The sequence below is a fragment of the Pithys albifrons genome, chromosome 28 (assembly GCF_047495875.1).
Source record: "Pithys albifrons albifrons isolate INPA30051 chromosome 28, PitAlb_v1, whole genome shotgun sequence".
NCBI classification, from domain to species: Eukaryota; Metazoa; Chordata; class Aves; order Passeriformes; family Thamnophilidae; genus Pithys; species Pithys albifrons.
The window spans coordinates 6,618,486-6,636,938 of NC_092485.1; the positions used below are offsets into that span (position 1 = coordinate 6,618,486).

At 59.7% G+C, this 18,453-nt stretch overlaps 2 protein-coding genes across 5 annotated transcripts; one reads left to right on the forward strand and one right to left on the reverse strand.

Annotated features, from left to right (window-relative positions):
* Window positions 1-1,326: 1,326 nt before the first annotated feature.
* MICAL1 (microtubule associated monooxygenase, calponin and LIM domain containing 1) lies at window positions 1,327-13,956 on the forward strand. Of its 3 annotated transcripts, XM_071578484.1 has the most exons (26): window positions 1,327-1,467; window positions 4,956-5,163; window positions 5,239-5,517; window positions 6,217-6,424; window positions 6,524-6,631; window positions 6,831-6,929; window positions 7,006-7,161; window positions 7,360-7,460; window positions 7,724-7,981; window positions 8,373-8,488; window positions 8,571-8,697; window positions 8,962-9,034; window positions 9,495-9,645; window positions 9,718-9,905; window positions 10,016-10,125; window positions 10,209-10,259; window positions 10,357-10,434; window positions 10,780-10,954; window positions 11,037-11,119; window positions 11,211-11,658; window positions 11,788-11,864; window positions 12,034-12,132; window positions 12,256-12,349; window positions 12,428-12,527; window positions 12,626-12,699; window positions 12,806-13,956. In XM_071578484.1, the coding sequence occupies exons 3-26, from the start codon at window positions 5,257-5,259 to the stop codon at window positions 12,934-12,936; spliced, it is 3,366 nt and encodes a 1,121-aa protein (XP_071434585.1). In that variant the 5' UTR covers window positions 1,327-1,467; window positions 4,956-5,163; window positions 5,239-5,256; the 3' UTR covers window positions 12,937-13,956. The 3 variants fall into 3 exon arrangements, with proteins under 3 accessions (XP_071434585.1, XP_071434583.1, XP_071434584.1); XM_071578482.1 differs by lacking the exon at window positions 10,357-10,434 and having other exon boundaries at window positions 1,328-1,467; XM_071578483.1 differs by lacking the exon at window positions 10,357-10,434 and having other exon boundaries at window positions 1,328-1,467; window positions 5,059-5,163.
* Window positions 13,957-18,426, reverse strand: SMPD2 (sphingomyelin phosphodiesterase 2). 2 transcript variants are annotated; one of them, XM_071578486.1, is made up of 11 exons: window positions 18,322-18,426; window positions 17,359-17,550; window positions 16,824-16,920; window positions 16,661-16,737; window positions 16,315-16,408; window positions 16,137-16,226; window positions 15,704-15,786; window positions 15,357-15,489; window positions 15,182-15,286; window positions 14,947-15,103; window positions 13,957-14,700 (listed from the first exon to the last, which is right to left on the reverse strand). In XM_071578486.1, exons 2-11 carry the CDS (start codon window positions 17,406-17,408, stop codon window positions 14,357-14,359), a joined length of 1,230 nt encoding a protein of 409 aa, XP_071434587.1. In that variant the 5' UTR covers window positions 17,409-17,550; window positions 18,322-18,426; the 3' UTR covers window positions 13,957-14,356. The 2 variants fall into 2 exon arrangements, with proteins under 2 accessions (XP_071434587.1, XP_071434586.1); XM_071578485.1 differs by having other exon boundaries at window positions 17,359-17,533; window positions 18,322-18,375.
* Window positions 18,427-18,453: the final 27 nt, after the last annotated feature.

Genomic DNA, 18,453 nt, shown 5'->3' on the forward strand with positions numbered 1-18,453 from the left:
CCTGTTCTCGGCACACTGAGGGGTGTAGGTGTGCCCCGACACATCCCCTGTGCTGAGGACAGACCGGGCTGCCCAGGGCCGTGGGTCTGCAGCAGAGCCGTGCCCCATGGTGCTGGCCGTGCCCTCAGTCCCTGCTGTGATTCAGATCCAGTGCTCCTGTCGTGCTGCCCTGCGGATAATGCTGGGGCTGGAAGGCACCACAAAGTGCTCACAAACAGAGGGAGCTGTTTCCGACCGCTCTGCTGCCCAGTAGAACCACCTCGTTTGATTCAGACGCCCCGTTTCCGAGTCCGCCCCGGCTCTGGGGCCCTGAAACACGAGGAGACTTCACTGCACCCACACCCAGCAACTTTGCGGGCACCTGGCGGGCCCGAAACAGCCCGGCCAAGCTGTGGGGGCCATGGTGGGGGTTCCGCAGGAAGAGGCCCAAGGGGCTGCAGGAGGGAGAGATGAAGGGCTGAGCTGGTTACCCTGCCTGCCATAGCCGCCGGCAGTGCCGCGGGTGACTCAGGGTGGCCGACATAACCCACACCCCGTGCCCCTGAGTCACTGCCCCCGGTCTCGGGGCAGGTTGTCCCTGTGCCCAGGCCGCGAGCCCCTCTGCCATACCAAGCGTCCAGCAGCACCCCGACGGCATCCCCACCAGAAACCCCAAAAAGCACCCGGACGGGAGTGATCTTCGGTGATCCCGGCGGCTCCACCTCCTGCCCCAATGTGCCTTCACCCCGCTGGGACCATTCCCACCCAGGGGACCACAAGTGGAAAAATCATGCCAGAAGTTTCCACGCGAGCGGTGGTGGTCTGGGACACTGGCCGGGGTCTGGAGCTGGCACTGGGCGGGTGCCCCCTGCCCCAGGTCCCCCTGTGCCTCCAGCTCCCCCTGGCCCGTTTCTGGTGCGGGGGGAGCAGCACAGCGGCGAGGGCGGAACGTGAAGCGATTTGGCTTCATCACCCGAATCCTTCGGTTTGCTTTGCGAAAAGTCTGGTTGGGTTCTCACCCCAGAATTCAAAAAACCTTGCCGGGGTTGCGCTGTGGGACTCGCCCCCTGCTCCGAACCTCGCAGTCCAACATCTGCAGCGGCACGAAGCGGATCCCGGAGCCGCCCCCCGCCCGGCCCCGGCCCCGGCCCCGGCCCCGGCCCCGGCCCCTCGGCCGCGGGGGAGGGCAGGGCTGAGGAGGGGAGGGCAGGGCTGAGGAGGGGAGGGCAGGGCTGAGGAGGGCAGGGCAGGGCTGAGGAGGGGAGGGCAGGGCTGAGGAGGGGAGGGCAGGGCTGAGGAGGGCAGGGCAGGGCTGAGGAGGGGAGGGCAGGGCTGAGGAGGGGAGGGCAGCGCCGGGCTGGCTGGCAGCTGCTGTCGGAGTCGGAGCTCGTTTCCTGCTCGCCCTCGCCCCGCCCGGCTGCGGGCAGCTCCGATCCCTCCCCACGCCCCGGTCCGTGCCTCAGTTTCCCCCTACGACGGGCTGTGGAGGTGAGTGGGTGATAGGCATGGGCAGAGCATCCCTTGGCGGGGAGGGTCAGGGCTCTGCTGTCCCCCCAGCCCTGTGTTCCTCCCCTCGGATGAGGACACGGTGGTGCCAGCATCTCGAGGGCCGGTCCCCTGCGCCCGCCCCGCTGAGAGCATCGCTCCGCAGGGCGGGGAGGGGGGGCTGCCAAAACCGAGGGGCTCAGCCCCCCAGAGCGCCAGTCCTGCGTGTTCCTGGGATGTCAAGCGGGGATGCTCCGTGGCCGGGAAAGGCTTTGTCTCCAGCTGCCCCCTCCCCGCAGCGTCTCTCGGGGCAGAGGGATTCCCCCGGTCCATCCTCACTGCTTTTCCCCTCCAGCCCGAGTTCTGCTGCTCCTGGGACAAAGGGAAACGACAGCAGTCCTCATTCTTCCTCCTCCTCCTTCTCCTCCTCTCCGTTCCCAGAACCGCGAGTGCTCCCCTTCCCTGGTAGAATTTCTGGGAAGAACTTCCCAGAGATCCATGGAGGGATGCTCCATGGCAGTCTCGCGGGGACGACAGTGGTTTGGGGAGAAGCAGGAGGAGGAGAAGAATGCGGGGTGTGTGAAGCCCGGCCATGAGCAGACTTCCCCTTTGTGCCAAAATTCGCTCTCTCCTTGGGGCTGGTGCTGAGCAGGGGAGGCCAGACTGAGCAGCAAAAACAAGGGGGGCAGGTTTGCACCTCTTCAAGTGTTGTCTCTGGCCAGGGCTCCCTGGGATGTGACCAGGCTGTGGCTTGTGGATCCCTGGCAAAGGGCAAGGCCAAAATGTCTTGAAGAAGTGCCCACTTCTGCTGACGGCAGCACAGGAGACCAGGCTGGATCCTGCACCTCCCAAGGGGGATTTTGGCATGAGCTTTCCAAGGGGGCAGTTATGCACCCATGAAAGGGAACCCCCTCCACCGTGACACTGGGTCCCTGCAGCTGTCAGCCTCAGCCTTGGGCAGTGCTGGTGGCATGTCTGTCACCTCTCCTCAGCCCTCCTCCCCATGGCTCCATGCTGTGGCCTTGCAAAGTGGGCTCAGCTGGGGTGTGCTCATGCACCCACATCCTCACCTCAAACCAGAGCAGCTGACAGGAAATTTCCCCTCCCTCTAAGAATTAAAACCCACCCAAATCAAGGCAGGTTTCAGCAAGACTGGCCAGTGTGGTTTCCCTGTCCAGTCCCAGACCTGGGGTATGTTTCTCCCAAGCACAATAATGCTGGTAAGAGCATCCAGTGCCTTCACCCCTTCCTGACACCTTCCTGGACCAGCTGGCCATTGAAAGCAAGAGATTTGGCCAAGCTGTTGGGTGATCACAAGAAAGCCTCCATCCTGCCCACCAGCCTGATGCTGGAAGGGCTTTTATGGGGTCCAGCCCAGCTCAAAAGCCTGGCCTGGGGGTCTCCAGGCTGGATCTCAAACCCAGAATAGCCTGTCCGTGCTGTGAGCCAGTGCAGCAGAAAGGTAAGGGGATCTGCTTCTGCTGGAAATCCTCCCAGCTTTCATTAGCTCTGGAGCCATGTCCTTTCCCACCCAATTTCCATGTGCTTAGAAGACATGTGAGCTCCTGGGCAGCTCCCCCACCATCTCCCAAGAGACTGGTTCTCTCCATGCAAGGACAAGGGGGAGACCCCAACCTGCAAAGGGGGAGGGGGGTCCCTGCTCCAGAGATGCTCCAAATGTGCCAGACCTGGGTGATGTCCTCACAGGCATGTCTGCAGCCACCCCAACTAGAGCCAGCATTAGCTGAGTCAGGGCTGGCTGCAAACCCTTCTCCTCCCTCCTGCTTGCAGGAGCAGTATTAAGGGAAGAAATGCAAAAGGGATGCAAAATGCATTGATGGGGAGACAGAACCAGAGGCAGTCTGGATCAGCACTGTGCCCTCCACTGGCTTTTGGGGTTTGAAAGCTGTTTCTTTGCATCAAACATTCAGGAACGGAGTTTTCGCAGGAGTTTCTGTCCTTGCTTGCAGTTGTCAGAGGGGTTCGAATGTGCCAAAGTGCTGGCATGATCATCAGTTGGGTAGGAAATGGTGTAACACAAGGCTTGTTGTTCTGCCTCCCCCGAGCCTCCCTGCCAAAGTGTAGGGGCTGGAAAGCTTTCCTGGGCAGCATGCTTCTCCCTGCATCATGCCCAGGGGAAATAGAGGCCTCGAGATGGGCTTTTTTCAGAGCAGATGCTGCCAGCCTAAGCAGCTGCCTTTGCCCCATCTCCCTGGGGCTGCTGCATGGTGACCTTGGCAGGTGTCAGTGCAGTAACATGAGCTCCTTGGGGGGAAACCCATTTGCACGGGGCACTGGTGCCCTGCCAGGCAGCACTGCCTGGGCAGCCTCTGTGGCAGGAGAATGGGTTGGGACAGCCCTCCTGTGCTCTCCAGTGAGGTTTGTAGCTCTGCCTCAGTTTCCCCAGGCTCATCCTGTCCTGGTAGCAGTGCTCAGGAGAAGAGCAGGAATCGGTCCCCAGGTCTCACAGTCCTGTCACGAATGCATAGGTCCTGTCCTCTGTTCCCCTACTGCCACTCTGGGGACTGGTGGGTGCCAGCTCCTGCTCTGCTTGGCTGGATGCCTTATCCTATGTCTGCCTAGGAAGGAAGAGGTTAAAATGCCTGGATTTCCTGACTGTGGTGCTTGGAGAGAAGGTGACCTGCAGAATTGCTTTGCAAAGCACAGTTCTGTGTTGGGAAACTCCCAAGACTGAATTTGAAACAGCTAGAATTCAGTCTTTCCAGCCCAAATTTAAGTCCAGGCTTAAGCAACTATTTTCCCCACCCCCACACTGGCGTGCTACCAAGTGCCCAAGGTAACACTGAGTGGCAAGAGGGCAAAGAGCAGTAGTTCAAAGATAGGAGCACTCAGTTTCCTTAAGCTTCTCCATGGGATCCTCCTTGGCAGCACCGATGTCTCTGCCAGATGCTTTGCTGGGGTGGGCAAGCCTTTCAGAGCCCCAGGGCTTGGCGACAGTGGCTGGAAAGGGCAAGGCTTTGTTCTTCGTGCTTAGGCTGGCAAGACAGAGGGTAGCGCAGGCTGGTGCTGATAGGGATGGTTCTGGGTTTGGGAGACAGATGTAAGGAGTGCTGGTCCCCTGGGAGATGCCAGGGGCAGGGGGTTTTGGGGTGTCCCGGGGAAAATGTGCTGTACTGCCCCTCCCACGGGCTCATTGGCATGATGGAGCCATTCATATGGTGATGTGACTTTTTTTTGTTTCCCCACCGGTGCTTCCTCTGTGCTAATCAGCTTCCACCTGCTCCGGGAGTGGCTGAGGTGGAGATGGGGGAGAAAGTCACCCCACTCCAGCTGCAGAAGCCAGACTGGCAGGATGGATCCAGTCCTGCTCCCTCCTGCACCAAGTCTGGTCTCGCTGTGTTTTGGGGCAGTGGTGGTTGGTTCCTAAAGCCAGGACCCTCTTCCCATCCCCCCTTGCAAGGCCAAGGGAGAAGAGGAAGGAAGTGGTATCTTTGCTTCAAAACAGCTTGCTCTTCTCTTGGCTGCTGCAGGTACACTCTGTTCTGAGGAAGCCACTTACTGCCACCACATCCCTCCCCATCCCCTCCCCTGACGTCACCGTGGCAGGGTGACACCGTGGCTTTCTGGGTGCAGCATCCGGGGAAGGTTCCGCCTGCCACTGCCAGAAAGGGCCCCAGTTTTGATTGTGCCATCAGGCAACAGCACCTACAGCTGGGAAACCTGGCGCTGACACATCAGGTCTGGTATTGGATGGGTTTGGGGATGGGGTCCAGGAAGGTCCCCTCCCTGCTGATCTCTGCCATTCCTTGCCAGGCTTGTGGGTGATGCAGGATGAGTGTGTCAGCTGACAAGCCGGGCAACCTGGCCCATGCCATCTTTGAGAGGTTCCTGCATGCGGGGGAGTGCCGGGAGGTGCTGGGCTGCTTCAGGGAGCTGTGCCAGCAGCTCGGGCTGCAGGGCAGTGGGCTGCAGCTCTACCACAGCCTCAAGGCTGCCCTCAACTACTGGAGTGCCAAGGCCCTATGGAGCAAGCTGGATAAGAAAGCCGGGCACAAGGACTACGACCAGGGCACAGCCTGTGCCAGCACCAAGGTACTGGGGATGTGGGGCAAGGCATTTGGGTCCCTCCCTGCCTTGCATCCTTGTTCACAGGGTGAGAACATCTCTTGGGGCACTCTGCCCCTAACCCCAGGGGGATGCAGGATGTGCCAGGTGGGAGGTTTATGGGGTTTAATGGGACAGAATGTTAGTGAGTGCTGCTCTGCTCTACATGGTGTGATGCCACCCAGCCTGCAGTGGTCTTCCTCCTCCCAGCTGCTCCTTGCTGGGGACATCCCATGGTGGTTCTGCAAAGCAGCAGAGGGACCTGACAAACCTTTTCTGGGAGACAGGAGCATGCTACAGTAGGATGTCCTGCTGGGGCTGGGGTTCCCCTGTCCCACAGCTGATGGCTTTTGTCCCCACTGCTGCGTCCCATGATACCCTAGCCCTGTGCAGGGGTTGGCAGGGGACCTGCAGTCTTATCTCACCCAGTGCTTTAATTGGTGCCATTGCCCTGGGCAAAGGCAAAGTTCAGGGAGCTGGGGGGCACCTCACAGGGCCACCTGGTTTGCAGAGAGAATCAGTGCTTGCAGGCTGTGGGAAAAGCTGAATAGTGGGGAGGGCCAGATCCTGACCCAGGGAGTGGGGAGGTGCTGACTGTGGGGATGCTGCACTTCCTGGAGGTTCACCAAAACCCGTGGTCTGGAGGCTGCCTGCCCCATTCATGCTGCCTGTCCCATCCCGTGGCAGTGCCTGGTGGTGGGAGCCGGGCCCTGCGGGCTGCGGGCAGCCATCGAGCTGGCGCTGCTGGGTGCCCGCGTGGTGCTCCTGGAGAAGCGGGACTCCTTCTCCCGCAACAACGTCCTGCACCTCTGGCCATTCACCATCCATGACCTGCGGGCACTGGGTGCCAAGAAGTTCTATGGGCGCTTCTGCACTGGCACACTGGACCACATCAGTGAGTGTTCGGGAGACGAAGCTCTGCAATGCCATGTCCCATCCTGTGGGAAGCCCAGGGACTTGGGAGTGCAGCCCTGAGTGCCCCATCCCCTCTCAGGTATCCGGCAGCTCCAGCTGATCCTGCTGAAGGTGGCTTTGCTCCTGGGGGTGGAGGTGCACATCAATGTGAAGTTTGAGGGCCTTGTTCCACCTACAGACAAGACAGGTATGGTATTGCTGCAGGGCAGCAGGGTGGTATCACTGGGGACAAGGACAGGGCTGTAGGTGGCCACTGTGAATCCCCCAGTCCCTGTGCTAGCCTGGGGCATGCTTTTTGCAGAGAATGAGATGCAACCCTCTGCCTGCTCCCTGGAGCGGGTCCCAGCTGAGAACTGGCACTCTCATGACCATCCCTCTCTCCACAGGTGGCTGGCAGGCTGTGGTGCAGCCCAGCTCCTCTCTCCTCACCCACTACAAGTTTGACGTCCTTATCTCAGCTGGTGGTGGCAAATTTGTCCCCGAAGGTGACAACAGGGGTCCCTGCAACCCCAGGACAATAAGGGGGACTGGGTGGGGGCTCACACCTCTGCCCTCCCGCAGGGTTCAAGCGGAAGGAGACACGGGGGAAGCTGGCCATTGGCATCACAACCAACTTCATCAACCGCCACAGCCGGGCCGAGGTAGAGGTGGCCGAGATCAGCGGTGTGGCCCGAATCTACAACCAGCAGTTCTTCCAGAACCTCTGCAACAAAACGGGTCTGTGGTCCCAGTACTGGCACAGGTGGCATTGGAGGTCCTTGTCGCCTCCTGATGCAGCTGGAGGCTCAGCCCCAGGATGTCCCCTGTGATGGGATGTCCGTTCCCACACAGTACCCCATTGCTGGGGACATTTGGTGGCTGAGCCCAGTGCAGGGGCTCCCTGTGGCCCTGGCTCAGCCCCTTCCCCATCATCAGGCATCGACCTGGAAAACATTGTATACTACAAGGACGATACTCACTATTTTGTCATGACGGCCAAAAAGCAGAGCCTGCTCAAGAAGGGGGTCATCCTCCAGGTGAGAAGGGTAGGGTCTGGCCCTGGGATCCTGCAGCGATGGGTAGCTGAAAGCCTGGAAGGTGGGATGGAAATTGTGGGTGCTGGTTTGATTACACACCCCTGGGGTAGTGGGATCTTTGGCAGATGTCTTGTGCCACAGGAAAAATCCCTTTCGGGGTCTCAGAACCCAGTGGCACAGCTGCACCTCAGAGCTGGGTGCTCTCAGGCTGAGGGACAAACAGCACCTCCCACATCTCAGCCAGCTTCACCCCATCCCCTCAGGACAAAGTGGACATCGAGAGCCTCCTGTCCCCAGAGAATGTGAACCGGGATGCCCTCCTCAACTATGCCAAAGAAGCTGCCAACTTCTCCACTAACTACCACCTGTCTGAACTGGAGTTTGCCCTCAACCACCGGGGCCTGCCGGATGTTGACATGTTTGACTTCACCTGCATGACACGCTCAGAGAATGCGGCGCTGGTGCGGGATTACAACGGGGCCCGTCTGCTCCTGGGGCTGGTGGGCGACTGCTTGGTGGAGGTGAGAGTCCCCCCTGCAGCACCACCTCATGCCTCTCCCTGCAAGATGCATTGGTTGCAATATATTTCCCCTCCCTAAGTGCTTTTTGCCCCACTGCCCAGTACAACACAGCCCAGGCTCCCCACGTCCCAGTAGTGGCATGGCTTGGTGAGGTTATTCCCTTCCCCAGCCCCACTGGAAATTTGGGGTTAGTTCAGGGTGGAGGAGTGGCCCAACTCCTCCCCAGACGCAGCTGTACCAGCTGGGTTGAGACAGCCACCCATTCTCTCCCTGCGCGTCCTGCTGCTGCTCCCGCTTTCATCCCTGGCCAAGCCCGGCAGCTCTGGGCCTCCTCCCAGCTGCCCTGACCGGCCATGCGACTCCAGCTCCAGCTCTGCCTTTCCCTTTGAAGCCCTTCTGGCCACTGGGCACTGGGGTGGCCAGGGGCTTCCTCGCCGCCTTTGACGCAGCATGGATGGTGCGGCGATGGGCAGCCGGGACCCCCCCGCTGGAGGTGCTGGCCGAGAGGTGAGTGTCCCTGTCCCACTGTGTTGGTTCTGGAGTGAGCAAGGGTGGCAGCAGTGACCCCAGCCCTGTCTCTTGCACCCAGGGAGAGCATCTACCAGCACCTCTCACAGACCTCCCCAGACAACACCAACAAGAACATCAGTCAGTACAGCATTGACCCTGTCACACGCTACCCCAACATCAACCTGCAGGCCATCAAACCCAACCAGGTACCTGGCCAGGTCCTGCCACAGGACAGACAGCCAGCCCAGCCTCTGTGGCAGTCAGAGTGACACTAATTTTCACAGTCTTGTGGCCTCAAAGAGTGAAAGGCTGAAGCTATTAGTTCCCAGGGCATTGAATACATTGCCCACTGTGGATGCAGGAGGGTTCTGAAGAGCTGTGGAGGGGTTCAGGTGTCTCTCTTGCCTGGACCAGCTCCCTGCATGGTGCCACTGGCTCTGTGCCTACCACTGGCATGCTCCCACTGGCAGGTCCAGGACCTCTACCTTGTGGGCATAATGGAGGTGAGCCACAAGAGGAAGAGTGACAACCGACTCAGCACCGGTAGGAGCAGCCCGTCCTGCCTCAGCCTCCCTGTACCAGCTGCCCCATTCCTCCTGACAGCCCATGCCCAACTAGCTCCTGCCTTGATTTTCCTCCCTATCCTTGTTTCTTGTGCTCTGGCCTGTGTCCAGCTGTCTGTGTTTCTGTCCCAGTGGCACCGCTGGTTTCCATTCCCTCTGCTCAAAGCCCACGTGGGGACACAGCCCTCCGCTCCCTTCTGGGGAGAAGGCTGTCCCCCTCCTAGCCTGCACTGATGCTAAGCCATGAAATAATGACGGATGCTTGATGAACCCATTTATCAAGCCTTGCAGGGGTGGTTGTGGGGGTAACAGAGGGTGTCTCACTCAGGTCACTTGCACGGGACCCCTTCCCAGTTAAAGCAGTGATGCTGGGGTGGTAGGCAGGTTGGGGGGATGTCCCCTGCTTCTGTAGGATGGAGACACATATGCTGCCTCCTCAGTGACCTCTGAAGATGTCTACAAAGAGCTGCTGAGCTGGTGCCAGGCCAGCACAGCTGGGTATCGTGGCGTAGCAGTGACAGACTTCACTACATCCTGGACCAGCGGCTTAGCCCTCTGTGCCCTCATCCACCACTTCCGCCCTGACCTAGTGTGAGTGCCTGGGACCCTCAGGACCTCCCACCCTGTGGAGCCCACCCTGATGGCTCCTGTGTTTCCCCACAGGGACTTTGACTCTGTGGACCCTGAGGATGCCGTTCGGACCCATCAGATGATACTGGACATGGCAGAGCAGGAGTTGGGCATCCAGCCTGTCCTCTCCAGCACTGAGATGGCCACCATGACAGAGTCTGACCGTCTGGGCCTCATCACCTACCTCAGCCAGTTTTATGAAGCTTTCAAGACCTCTCCAGGTGTGAAATTTTGGAGCGATTTGTCCCATCCTGAGCCCCACTGGGGCTGGCTGGGTGCTCCCCTCTTTGTAGGGTGGGTCCCACCAACATGGCCATGTCGTTCTGTGCAGAGGTAGAGGAGGTCAGAAAGAAACCACTGTCTCCCCGTGGCACAAGAGGGGCCATCCTTTTCCTCAGCAAGCTGCAGAAGAGCCGCAACCTGACACACAAACGTGCCCAGGTTAGGGACCCCCACCCAACATCCTCCTGAAATACCAAACCCCTGTCCCTCTCCCCATCCTAGCCGCCCACTTGCATTTGCAGGACAGTGCCCAGAAGGATGCTGAGGCCAAGAGGAGCTGCAGGAACACTGAGGTAGGTCTGCCCCAGGCACCCCGAGGGGTGCTCTGCTGGGGTGCAGCTGTCCTGGAGAGAGAGTGGGGGACTGACCCTCCCCTCAGATCGCTCATAGCTGGACATGGGGCTGGACAGAGACACTCTGAACAGTGCCCACAAGCCACTGCAAACTGTCATGATGGACCAAGGGCAGGTTGGTCCTCGTGCCACCCTGGGGTGGGGGTCCAGCTGTGCAGGTGGCACTGGGGGACACACCGGTGACTGGCAGATCCAAGCCAAGGGCTGGGACCAGGGCTACGCAAGTGAACACCCACGGGCTCCCGGCTCCTCCCGGCTTGTTTCCTGAACCAACTGGTTTTCCGGAGCCAAGACTTGCCACTCCCTCACTGGTGCCAGCAAATCCACCCCAAGCACGCAGACCCACCTCTGCAAGAGGGGCAAACACCCCTGCCGTGCACCTATGGCTGCCAGCAAAGCTATGGGACAGGTTGGCTGCCAGGACCTTGGTGCCACCCCAGCCTGTCCTCTCCCCCCACAGCCAGCGAGAGAGAGAACAGGGGACAGCAGCGATGCCTGCTACTTCTGTGGCTGCCGTGTCTACATCCTGGAGCGAGCCAGTGCTGAGGGACGTTTCTTCCACCGTGGCTGCTTCCAGTGCCAGCAGTGCAAGGCCACTCTTCGCCTGGGTGACTACGCCTTTGACGAAGAGGATGGTGAGGCGGGTTTTGGGGAGAGGGGATGCTTGGGCAGGGCTTCTTCATCTTGCAGGTCATCACATGAGTTTGCCCCCACCAGGTCATTTTTACTGCTCACTTCACTACCCCAATCCACCCAGCATGGACCTGCCACAGGAAGAGACTCCAGCACAGCCTGATGGGGTAAATCACCCTAAATCCCCACAGGTGGTGGAGGGGGATGCTTGGGCATGGCCCCGTGCTGCATCACCCCTCTGCTCTGGCTCTGCCCTAGGATGCTGAAGCTGCTGCCTACCTACCTTTGGATGCTGGGAGCCCATGTGTGTCCCCCAAGGAGGGGGCACCCAGTCCCCTTCAGCCTACTTCAGCAGCTCCACAGCCAGGGGAAGAGCCTGGGGCAGTAGATTATGTGGATGGTGGTGATGTGGAGGAGCAGGAGCTGCTGGCACAGCCCATGGAGGATGCAAGGCAGGAGGAGGATCCCAGAGCAGAGCCCCAGGGGGCAGCAGAGGAGGGTGAGGAGAGTGGGGGCAGGAGGAAGATCATCCTTACACCACTGGAGAAGCTTAGTCTGTCCACACTGAACCTCACCAGTGAAGCAGAGCCTGAGCCTCCACTGAAGCCACCTCGTCTGTGGCTCCAAGCAGCGCCTGAGACCCTCCCAGCCCTGTGGCAGGGACATGACACCTGGAAGGAGGAGGAGGAACTTCACATGCAGAAAAGTAGGTGGTAGAAGCTGGAGTCTCTGGTTGAGCAGAGGTCTCAGTCCCTCCAGGACCCTGCTATAACCTGCTGTACTCCACACCTTGCTCATGAGGCACCAGTCTGAAAAGAGTCTTTTCTTGGGGCAGCTTTGGAGGAGAGTGATAGTGAGGAAGATGAGGAGAAGGAGGATGAAGGCACAGACCTTGGTATCATGGCAGAGTTGGTGAGGATTTTTCCAGAGTGGTAGTGGCCCCACCAGCACAGCTGGTAGCTGGGCCTCTTGCTGGCATCTCTCACAGAGGCACCAGGTCTGGCTCAGCCATGGCTGCCAAGGCAGGAGATGCCCAGTGCAGGGACTGATCCCCTCTGCCCATGCCACCGTCCCTTCACAGTGCCTGGATCTGGGGGAAGAGGAGAAATACTCCACCTCCGAGCGCACACTGTCCCGCAGGGCCAGGGAGGCCTCCATGAAGCGGTTCTGCAGAGCCCAGGTAACTCCACAGGGGAGAGCTGGGTCACCAGCCAGCACCATCCCCTGTGCCTTCCATCTGGCCGCTGGTGGTTGTGTGCTGGCAGGTGCTGGCCAGCAAGTCATTGCTGCCCTTCCCTCACAGGCCATCCAGAGACGACTGGAGGAGATCGAGGTGACATTTCGGGAACTGGAGCAGCAAGGCATCAAGCTGGAGAAGTTACTCCGGGATGAGAATGGTAAGACCAAGGTAGACAGAGCACTGTGACCCCCGTGACATGGCTCTGCACCACCCCCACCATATCCTTGTCCCACAGGCAGCCCAGCTGACCAGCAGACACAGTGGACAAACCAGCTGCTACACCTGGTCCAGAAGAAGAACAGTCTGATGACTGAGGAGTCGGACCTCATGATTGTGTAAGGCTTGGGGGGATGCCCCCCGGTTGGTGTGGGTGCTCAGCTCACTTCAGCCTCTCTTGAACCCATCAACCAGCACACTCCTTCCTTCCCCACAGGGTGCAGGAACTAAAGCTGGAGGAGAAGCAGTGGCAGCTCGACAAGAAGCTCCGGAGTTACATGAACAGGGAGGGTGAGTGCCAGCATATGCTGGGGGAGGGGGGTCCCTGTGGCATGATGTGTGGAGCAGGCCAGGGCTGTGGCCCAACCAGCCCTACTCTGGCTCCCTGCACCCACAGAAACCCTGAAGACACTCGAAGATCACAAGGCTGAGCAGGAGATCCTGGCGCAGCTGTTGGAGGTGGTGAATGAGCGCAACCTCCTCATCCACATCCAGGAGGAGAAGCGGCTCAGTGAGCTGCAGGCCTGACTCACACAGCCCCCGGACCCACCAGATCCTCCCCACGGGGACAAGCAGTGTGTATGTGTCTCCTGGGCCAAGTGTCACTCTGAGCTGCCTCTGATGATGGTGATTCCTGAGCACTGCTTGCAAGCACTGGCAGCCACTGCGGTGAATCCAGCTCCCTGCTTGCCAAAGCCTGCCACAGAAGGGCCAGACCTGCTGGTGGATGCCCATATGGGGAGACATTGAGGAAGCACCCAGCTCTGGGGTGCAAAGAGGGCGCTGCTGCATGTGGCTGGATTGCCTTTGCCTTGTGCTTCCTTGAAAAGAAGATCTGCAGGGGCCTCCAGAAGGAGCCCAGCAGCAAGGAGGTGATGGATGCCACCACAGGCACGTCACAGGGGAGATGCCAAATGTGCAGGGGCATCAGGAGTGGTCCCTGGAAGCCACCTTGGGACATCATTTTCAGCTGAGGGCATCCATCCCAGCCTGAACTGTGCATCTCTTCAAGGAACATCTGGCTATACAAGTCGGGGCCAGTGACAGACAGATTGGGCTGATCTTGCCATTCTGCATTGCTGCTTTTGCCTGCCATGATAATGCTGTCCCCAGCCACTGCAGGAAACCAAGGTCAGAACCCTCCACCATGAGCCCCTTGGGCCAGGGAAGGGCTTTTTGTCCAGCAGCTCCTGAGGGGATTGTGCCCAGGGTTGACACTCTGTGACACCAAGGACAAGGTACACCAGTGGCCATGTCCTCTTTGCCCCTTTGGGGTTTCTCCTGCTTGGCAGTGCCAAACTGGCCTTCGTACTGGCCTTTGGACCTCAGACCTCCCAAGTACCCAGCTGTTGCAGGGTGACCTCTGTGGCTGAATGGAGCTTGCAGCAGCCCCAGACATACTGGGGATGGGGGTTCCAGGCATGGGTTTTTCCATTAGCAATACTATCCTGTGTTCAGCACCTCCTCCAGCCCTCCCTTGTACTTCTACCCACCCTACCATCCTACTGCTACCTCCTTCCTTTGCAATAAAGCCCCACTGATGCAGCACCAAGGGCTAAAATACCACCTTTATTTTCTATCCAAGTCACATCCGGTTGCCAGAGCAGTTGCCAGCATTCACTTTGAGTCCTTGAGGCCACACCAGGCACAGGGAGCCACTTTCAAGCTTCCCGGCCAGGCCAGCAAGTCCCTCCCAGTATAAAGGGTGTATTTAAAATCCATTAATTAATTTTAATAAAGATCCACCTCCATCATTGTTCCCACAGGGGCCAATGCAATGAATCTACCCTAAAAATCTTAATTTCTCCCAGAGGCAGTCATCAAACCTGCACTACTGCATTGGCTGCAGTGCTGATCGCCCAAAACCAGAAGTCAGCTAAAAAAAGGGATCAAAAAGGGACATGGTAGGGCTGGGGGGGGGACATTGTGAGACAGTGACAGCGTCAGCTCAGCCATCACTGGGACGTTCCTGCAGTGCCCGCAGCACCATCCGCATCTGCTCCTCGGTGCCGTGCAGCATCTTCACCTCCATGGTGTGAAACAGGTGGAGACCAGTGGCAAGGAGGAGGATACCAATGGCAAGGAAGCCCAGCAGGCAGAAGGAGAGCTTGGGGAAGGGCTGCCCGGCATCCAGCCCCACCAGTGCACCCACTGCAGCTGTGGCCTGCAGCAGCAGCAGCAGCAGGGCCAGCATGGCCATCCTGCCTGAGGAGTAGCGCTGCTGCCGCGCTGCCCGCAGCCCCACGCCCACCTCTGTCTGTGCTTCCGTCACCACATCTGCCAGCATTGGCTCTGCAGGGACAAGGGGTCTCAGCAGGGTGGGACCTCTCTATACCACTCCTGTAGCCCCCCTTCTTCCCATCTCCACACTCTGCCCCATCCATGTCCCCCTCCAGAGGAACCACCCCTCCAGTAGAACCACCCCAAGGGATGTCCTATACACAGGGAAATATCCCAAAAAACTCCATCCAACTCCATCAGTCCATCCACCAGCCCTCCTAGCACACAGTGGATGCTGGCAGCAGCACCCCCACTTACCAGCTGTGCCTAAAGTGGTACCCGTAGCCTGTGCCTGCCTCTGGATGTGCAGTGTTGCCATCACAGCTTCATGGTCAGAGAAGGGGATATCCATTCCCGGGGCTGCCCCTGTGGTGGTCTTCAGCTCTTCACACTTCACCGTGAAGCTGGAGATTGCCTGGGTGAGGGTGCAAGGGGGTCACACCAGTGCCTCAGCCCTGCCACTCACAGCTGGTGCCCAAGAGTCCCCCATTACCTTGTAGAGGATGTAATCAATGCGGATGCCCAGAGGGAAAGGCAGCAGCTCTGACTTGTCAGTGAAGCAGTTGTTGGGGACAAGGGTACAACCATCCTCACAGCCCTGAGACAAGTGTCGTGGTTGGTGGGGGCTCTTGGTGTGCCCTGGAACCCTTCTCACCCCTGCCACTCACCTCAAAGTGTGTCGCCTCAGCAAAGGCGTCCCGCAGCCCTGTCCAGCCACGCAGCAGCCGGATGCCCACATCTTCAGGATGCATGTTCAGGTCCCCTCCCAGCAGCACCACATCAGCCGCCTTGGAGGTGTGTCTGCAGGGGCAGGGATGGCTAACCTTCTATGCCTGCCCTGCCCTGCACCAGACTGTGCTGACTGGAACCTGCCCAGTGCTTCTCAGGCTTACTCCTGACTGCGACTGGTGCAACTGGGAACTCTCTGCAGTGCAAGACGCAGGGGCAGGGGTGACTGCACATATCCTGGGGACCTGCAATGGGGGACCCTGTGTGACACCCCATGGCTGCTCACCGGATGAACTGTGCCAGCTCCCAGGCCTGCACCAGGCGGTGTGGCAGGTAGGCATCCTTCTCCCGGCAGTACTCGGCGTGCAGCTGGTGAGAGTGGGGGAGCAAAGGGGCTGACTCTCATGCCAACACCTGCCCTGCTCCCAGGCTCCCTGCAAACCTATGCAACCTCTCTAGATGGTCCCCTGGGGTCTGGCCTACACCTCTGTCTTCATCCCACACCTCTGGGGACAGCCTGGGATGCTCATCCCACTGCACAGCCAGGTTGTGGGGCCCTGCCCTGACTTCCTGAGTGGTATTTTATTAAATCAGTGCATAATCCTGGACAGAGGGTGGAGACCAGTGGTTAAAGCAAGGCAATAGTGAAGGAATGGCTCAGCCCCTCATCCCCCTTCTCATTGTTCCCCACATGCTGGGTCCTTGGCTGGAATGCTCACATGGGTGACATAAACATTGAAGATGATCCCTGAGATCTTAATGATGACGAGGCCAACAGACTTGCCACAGAACCAGTCCCCATGCTGGAGCTGCCAGAGAGGAAGAAGAGCAGGTTGGGGCCACTGAGGCTCTGTGGGGATGGCCACCACAACATCACGTGCCCCCTGCCCCACTTACCATGTAGGGGTACCCATTGAGCGAGTACTGGTAGAGGAGCGTGTCCAGAATGGGGAACCTGGAGAAGACGCAGAGGCCACTGCCGATCACCCCACTGTAGAAGGGGAAAAGCACAGTGAGGAAACATGCTTCCCAAAACCTCTGCCTTGCTCCAGCCCCGAGCCAGGAGTACTCCACAGATGCCTGGGTCCTAGTATGCTTCCATGAGCATCCCAGGCATGGGGTCTTCCACAGTGAGAGGAAGACACCCACGCCAGTCTCTATATGTGTCAAACACTGAGGACACGGCACAGCCCTGCCCACTGCCCCACAGACAGCCCCAGGGGGCTGACCTTGCCCTTCTCACCTGCGGAAGTAGTGAGAGAAGGGGTAACAGCCTCCTAGTTTCACCTTCAAGTCACTGTAGTCCTGCTCACTCCACACCTGGAGAACAGTGGGTTGGGCTGAGAACAGTCACGCTCACCTTCCAGGCTTGGAATTAGTCCATTCAGCTCACTAACCGCCCTCACCTCCTGCAGAAGCACCAGATCAAAGTCCTCCTGGTGCAGCATGTCCCCAATGAGCTGGACGCGCTCCTGCCGCCGTTTGCTCAGGTAGCGAATGGCCCTGTCGGAGAGGAGGGACAGTCACAGCCTGGTGGGGACAGGGTGGGGGGGGCTGTCGGGGTGACCTGAACAGGGGGAGAGAGGGCTCCAGCACCAGTATAAGCAGGATGCACTGGGGAAAGGGCCATTTGAGAACATGAGGACAAGAGAGAGATTCAGGGAGGCTGCTGGGGGACAACTTCTCCTGCCTGCAGAATTCAGGCAGCTCGTCTTTGCTTGGGGTGCAAATGGGGAGCCTTTTCTAGGGCTAACAGGCACAGAGGGGACTAGAGGCACTACCCAGCCAAGCACCTCATGACCCTCTGGGGCTGGGAGAGCGGTGTGACCCCCGAAATGAAGGGGACACAAAGCTCACCCCAAGGTGGGACTGGTCTCCCAGTGTGGTGTCCCCATCCTCACCCGTGCAGCCCCGCACAGCCCTGTCAAACACTGGACTCACCAGCAGTTGAGGTCAAAGACACGAAGGCGCAGGGTGGGATCGCTCTGCATTGCTTGCTGGGGTTTTGCTGCGGCCAGAGGAGAACACCGGGCAGAAGGGGGTCCTGCACGGAGCGGGTTGGGGTGGCAGCCCCAGGAAGCCGGCGGAGGGCGCAGGACAGAGCCAGGGATCCAGGCTGGCGTGGCAGAAGGGCTGAGTGAAGGCAAAGGCCAGGAAGGAGGAGTGCTCAGGGTGCTCCAGCCTACCTAGCGCCTTTCCCCTCCTCTCCTGTGCACAAGACCCATCCCGAACACCAACATGCCCCCACAGAGGGATCCATGTACTCAAGCCACCGTGTGACCCTCTATCCAATGAGTGTGGACACCGGGGGGCCAGGGATGCACTACAGGACCGTCAGTGAGTTGTGTTTGAGGATAGACTTTCACCCTGCCTTCAAAGCAGAGCTGTGAAGCACGAGCATGGAACACATCCGCACAGATCCCCAGCTGGAGACCCCAAACCCCAGAGGAGCCAGCAGCTCCCGGAGCAGCCCCAGCGCTCTCCCAGCCTCGCTTCTCTCGCGCCTGACCCAGGGAGTTAATCCAGTTTCCGGTTTAGAAGCGAAAAAGCCCCGGGGCTGCGGCTGCCGGTGCGGGCAGCAAAGCTCTGCCCGCTCCAGCGGGATCACCGCGCGGCCCATCCCGTTCCCGCGCGGGGCTGACACCGGCAGCTGCTACCGAGGGTGAGCCCCCCGAGGCGCTCCCCGCTCCCGGCTCCCCGAGGGACCGGCCGGGGCGGGACAGCAGCGGGACTGGGGAGCGGCAACAGACGGAGCGGGGCAACAGACAGAGCGGGGCAACAGACAGAGCGCGGCAACAGACGGAGCGGGGCAACAGACAGAGCGGGGCAACAGACGGAGCGGGGACGGGAGCGACGCAACAAGAGGAACGGGGCCGAGAGCGACCGGCGGGGCCGAGAGCGGACCTGCAGCGGTGGGAGCGGAGCGGGGCTGCGGGACTGACTACACGTCCCGGCAGGCAGCGGAGCGGGGCGGAACGGGAAGGGCTGGGGCCGGTGCGGGGCGGGTGAGGGACGAAGCCGGGTGGGTGGCGCGGG

Bases quoted from the DNA above. Each gene is read 5' to 3' on its own strand.
- SMPD2 (XM_071578486.1), bottom strand. From the start codon at position 17,408: ATGCAGAGCGATCCCACCCTGCGCCTTCGTGTCTTTGACCTCAACTGC. The intron at 16,409-16,660 runs GTGAGAAGGGCA...CCCCTTCTACAG, and splicing joins TTCTCTCACTACTTCCGCAG to TGGGGTGATCGGCAGTGGCC. The intron at 16,227-16,314 runs GTAAGTGGGGCA...CCTCTCTGGCAG, and splicing joins TCAATGGGTACCCCTACATG to CTCCAGCATGGGGACTGGTT.
- MICAL1 (XM_071578484.1), top strand. From the start codon at position 5,257: ATGAGTGTGTCAGCTGACAAGCCGGGCAACCTGGCCCATGCCATCTTT. The intron at 12,528-12,625 runs GTAAGGCTTGGG...CCTTCCCCACAG, and splicing joins GAGTCGGACCTCATGATTGT to GGTGCAGGAACTAAAGCTGG. The intron at 12,700-12,805 runs GTGAGTGCCAGC...CTGCACCCACAG, and splicing joins GAGTTACATGAACAGGGAGG to AAACCCTGAAGACACTCGAA.